Below are 4,893 nucleotides of genomic sequence, written 5' to 3' on the forward strand. Positions count from 1 at the left end.
GGGGAGGGTCTGGGCCCATTGGAGCCTCCAACTGCCAATCACCGCCACCCCACCTCTGCCGGACACTTCCTGTCCCGTCCGGGACTGAGAGAGACGGAGTCTGGAGTTAGATTCCTAGGTCCTTGCCTAGAGTCCTGTCCTGGGACCGCAGGACTGGAAGTTTTCAGGCCCCTCTTCCTTCCATCAGTCCAAAAACAAAACCTCAAGTTCAGTGGCTCAGGAGCCATTGGGCAGGTGACTGGAGGAGCTGTGGTACCCCTGACTCCAGATAAGGACTTGTGTGGTGCGATGGTTCTGAAACTTTGCCGAACACTGTGGTTTTAAAATTGCCAAGCCACACTCTAAACCAATTAAATCCGAATCTCTGGAAACTGGCCTTGGCATCAGTGTTTAAATTTCCCAAATGATTCCAAAAGGCAGCCAAATCGAGTGTGGGGTCCGGTGTTTGTGTAGGTGTATGCCTTAAGAAACCAGCCAATCACCCAGGGTTCACATCCACTCCCCAGTCACTGGGACCTCAAGGAAGATGTGTACCATGTCTTCTGAGCTCCTTCCAGAGACTCCAAGTCCCAGACCCTACCTGTTCAGGGTCTCAAGAAAAAACCCTGGACTGGAAGGCAGGCAGCCAAGGTTCTCCTGGGCCAAGTCATCACTGTCTAGTCTTGGCATGATAGCCCCTGCCAAACTCAGATCCCTTGAGAGAAGATGAAGATAAAAAGCCTCTGGCCATCCTTGCATTGCTCACAAGCCCTATCCTCACCTAAAAGTTTGGAGGATACTAGGTGGCATCAGGTCTCCTGGGTTGCATGCCCCGTTACTGTTACAGTATACATTCTTGCCAAGCAAACCATCCAGAGGAGAGGGAGTAGAACCCAGGGTCCCTCCAAAAACCACCCCCTCCTTCTAGGTGCTGCGGCTCCTAACTCTGATAGCCCCTTCCCTGCCAGAGCTGTTTTTTTCCTTTCTTCCCCTGCAATGACTGGGGCACATGGGGAACACAAGTGTGCAGAGTCTGCACATATATACTGCATGTGAGAGTCTAGAGAAGGACACAAAGCCATGTACACTCCCTACCCGCCCCTTCAGCCCCTGTGGGCTGGAGCAGAGCCAAGCTGCAGTCTCTCACAAAGCTAAGGTTCTGGCCAGCAGCCCAGTGTCTGGCCACTGACCACCGGTACCAGGATCTTGCTCACCAGCTCCCCACCAAACCCTCAGGCCCAGGCTTGATGAGCTGACACCCTAGGGGTGGCAGTAAAGGGTGCTTTGGCTTTTCCAAACCCTTAGCCACAGACAAGAACACAAGATTTTAAAAGTTTCTTAAACTGTGATGCCTTTGTTTACTCCAGGAGTAAAAGAATCTATAGGCCAGACATAACATTAAGTATTAATTTTGTTCAGAGATTTGGGGTGGAATATTTGTACTCTAAGTTTTTGCACATCTGTAGACAAAGGAAAGTTGTGGCTGGCACTGTGCCTTTAACCCAGATCCCCAAGGGTTATAGTTCATAATCCTCTGGCATTAGACTATGTGATTAAAGTTTGAGAAACACAGTTTAGTTTTATTGATCCCACATCTTCCCAAACCCTAGGCCCTGGATCCCTCAAGCAGAAGGCCCTGTGGTCAGCGTGGTCAGGCGATGGTTGCTGTCTCCCTGTCCTTCTGCCCCAAGCAGTAATGAACCTCAGGAAGCATCCTTAGTCTCTCTGCAGCCTGAAAGGGAACAGGGGGAAATGAGGGAGGATAAGGGCTGCCCAGAATGGTGGTATGAAGTGGTATGAGTAGAACAGTGGTAATGAGTGCCTAGAAGACAGCGGAGGGAAGGCTTGTAGGACCAGAAGGCTGAGGATAAGGACTGCCAGAATAGCCAGAGGCTAGAGCTGAGCAGCTCCTGAGTCCTCAGGAATGCCTGTGTTATACAGGTTCTCAGGGTCATGATCACTGGGCTCCTTTGGGGAAATGGGAGAGAAAAGGGAACCCAAGGAACCAGGGTGCTCTGAAACCTGACCTGCTCAGGGGTGAGGTCCCTCTGTGCCTGGGCAAGCATTTCATAGCCAACCATGAATTTCCGGATGGTGGCAGAGCGCAGGAGTGGAGGGTAGTAATGAGCATGCAACTGCCAATGGTCCCAATTGGCTCCAGCCTCTGATCCTGTGGGAGCACCTGACAGGATAAAGAGATAATTGGGGAGGGCCATTTTTTAGTTCTATAGACTAGCCCTGACACCCAAACCAGGCTAGGTACATGAAAACTACATCTCCCATAATTCCCTGCCAGTGAGTAGGCCAGACATAGGAAAACACTGGGAGACATAGTTGCACCAAGTTTGCAGTTCCACCTTCAGTCCCAGCATCCCTGCTCTGGACACTTCCCTCAGCAAGTATTTAAAAGCCCGCTAGGGGGTTGCAGTCTACTGAGCTAGGTCTCAGGACCTCAGAAATGGTGTTGGGGCTAGACATGGGTGGGGCTCAAAAAGCCTTACCGTGCCAGCCCATGGAGTAGGGAAAGGATGTCTCAAATAGGTTGTCATACTTGGTTAAGAGCTTCTTCATGATGCAGGCTAGATCTGGAATCAAGAGTCTGACTCTCAGCCTGAGGCGCAGATGCTGGCCCTACCAGAGCCATCTGTACCCAGTGCCTGGCCCCAGGGTCCCAGTTGGGACACTCACCATCACGCTCAGCAGGGGTCAGCTCAGGCAGACGCCGCACATGCCTACGGGGCAGCAGCAGTGTCTGGAAGGGCCACACTGCCCAAAAGGGGACCAATACTAACCAGTGCTCACTGGTTAAGACCAGACGTTCCTGGCCAGACCAATTGGAGATGAAGTCATCAAGGTGGAGGGGTGGGGGTTGTCAGCAGATAGGCAGGAGAAGAAAAAATATACCCAGAATCTAATGGCTTCTTACCACCTCCACCACTACCATTCTAATCTAACCCACCATCATCTTTCCTTTAGATTACTGCTGTGGCTTCCCATCAAGCCTCTCTGCTATTTTCCTTCTATCATCCTTCACACACCTTTCTCTTTTGGGGTGAGGTTAGGGGCTCCTTGGGGAAACAGGGTCTGGCTTTCTCCTACCCTTCTGAGCAGCTCCTGGTGGCCATACTCCATTAGCAGGGGCTCTCCATGCTGACTTTGATAGGCCCTCTGAGATCGCTCCTCACGCTGGGCAATATCTGGCAGGAAACTACTGGCCCACACCTATCAAGGGGCAGGAGGAGAGAATAGGCAGATAGATCCTTCACCCCCAAGCCTCCACATTACAAGCATACTTACTCTGTCCCTCTAGTTCCCTTCCCCACAGGACTGTCTTGGACTCACCCCAGAAATCCCCTGGAGCCCCTGACTCACTTACTTACCTGACAGTGGGGGTGGGGGTTGGAACAGCCCATCATGGCCCCTTTGTTTTCAAAGATCTATCAAGTAGGGGTAGGGAGCTTTAGTAGCCAAAGAGACACCAAATCAGCCCCTCCAGACCACACCCTGTGAAAACAGGAATACCACTTCCCAGAACGAAAGCTGCACCACCCCCTCTCTGCCCATTCGGGGAAAGGTGCGACCTCACAGACCTGCACCCAAGGGTACTGGGCACCCAGCTCCTCTGTCACTGAGGCCCAGGCATCGACGACAGTGCGGATCTCAGGGACTGACATGAGTGGCAGCGTTACATCCGACCAGGGGTGGAAGCACATGACCTTACTAGGTGGTGATGGAGGGAGAGATGACAGATATAGGGCTTGGCTGTGCTAGGGGCAGGGTCCAATTCCCGTGCTCAGTCCAAGCCCTGGGTTGAAGGTAAGCGAGGAAATCCATAGTTACCAAACTCCTCGAGCAGCCTCTGCTTGGAAAAGGGGATGATCACTGGGTCCTGAGAAAGAGGGGTATCACTCTCTGCAGCAGAAGTCCCCCAAGAGGTCCAGCCTCTCTTTCCAACAGCATCTAGAGCCAGGTTACCTGGACTGGGGGCATCAGGCTGCAGAGCTGGGAAGTCGTTGTCAAACAGGAAGGTGCCATCATAGTAGGGATTCACCTACTGACAAGAATGGGCTAGAAGCATTTGCTGCTTCATACCCACCTGTCATCTGGCAGGCTTCAGGGACTGGACAGGTTACAAGGGAGTGTGGAAGGCCTGCTGTGGGATCAGAAAGACTTGGTGCGACATGACCCAGAAGGAGGTCCACTTCCTTGTGGGTGAGGGGCAGCTCTAAGGGGAAGCTACTACTCCTGGCCCAGCTGCACATGTAGGTTCTAAAGTCTTACCTCTCCATTGGCCCGTGTGGCCCCGGGACACAGAGGGTTGTGGGGGTCATGGCGGGGAACTGTCTTCAAGAGCGGGGGCTCTACTTGCCCCTGCCAGGGCCGCTTCATGCGGTGAGCTGACACCAGCACCCACTCATCTTGTAGTGGATTATAGCGGATATGCTGATGTTCTGGGGACAGAGAGGCACGATCAGTCAGCCAAACTCTCAGACCACCTCTGTCCTAGGTCTCACTCACTAGCAGGCCCAAGTTCGGAAGCACCCTCTTGGCCCTGTCCCGTTCAGGAAGGAGCTAAAAGGCCGGGGCTTGAGCTTTTCCAGCTCCAATTAACCTGCGGCCCCAACTCAGGCGTGTCCCTTCGTCTCTCAGGCCTGCCAGGGTGGGCGCGCGGACCTGGGGGTAGGGACGATAACTTCCTAAGGAAAGGGAGGACTCGGTTCCGCGTCCCAGCGAGTCCCAGAAGCCCTGTGGTTACCGCTCGCCCGGAAGGCTGTGGCCGTGGCGTCCGCCTCCGACGCCTGCTGGCGCTGCTCAGGAACTGATCCGCTGCGCGACATCAGACCACTTGCGGGTGTGGAATTCGTCTGAAAAGTCAACAGCGCGGACTCTTCCCACCCTCTGGGTATGCCCCGC

The 4,893-nt window shown here is 53.6% G+C and overlaps 1 protein-coding gene across 4 annotated transcripts; it reads right to left on the reverse strand.

Moving 5' to 3' along the window:
- Positions 1 to 1,532: 1,532 nt before the first annotated feature.
- Positions 1,533 to 4,893, reverse strand: GALT (galactose-1-phosphate uridylyltransferase). Of its 4 annotated transcripts, none has more exons than XM_015073054.3 (11): positions 4,736 to 4,893; positions 4,261 to 4,430; positions 3,955 to 4,030; positions 3,820 to 3,868; positions 3,570 to 3,699; positions 3,360 to 3,416; positions 3,079 to 3,201; positions 2,668 to 2,800; positions 2,481 to 2,564; positions 2,007 to 2,161; positions 1,533 to 1,711 (listed from the first exon to the last, which is right to left on the reverse strand). In XM_015073054.3, the coding sequence occupies exons 1-11, from the start codon at positions 4,815 to 4,817 to the stop codon at positions 1,631 to 1,633; spliced, it is 1,140 nt and encodes a 379-aa protein (XP_014928540.2). In that variant the 5' UTR covers positions 4,818 to 4,893; the 3' UTR covers positions 1,533 to 1,630. The 4 variants fall into 4 exon arrangements, with proteins under 4 accessions (XP_014928540.2, XP_026895148.1, XP_014928546.2 ...); XM_027039347.2 differs by lacking the exon at positions 4,736 to 4,893 and adding an exon at positions 4,592 to 4,728; XM_015073060.3 differs by lacking the exon at positions 3,360 to 3,416.

This window comes from Acinonyx jubatus, chromosome D4 (assembly GCF_027475565.1).
Source record: "Acinonyx jubatus isolate Ajub_Pintada_27869175 chromosome D4, VMU_Ajub_asm_v1.0, whole genome shotgun sequence".
NCBI lineage: Eukaryota > Metazoa > Chordata > Mammalia > Carnivora > Felidae > Acinonyx > Acinonyx jubatus.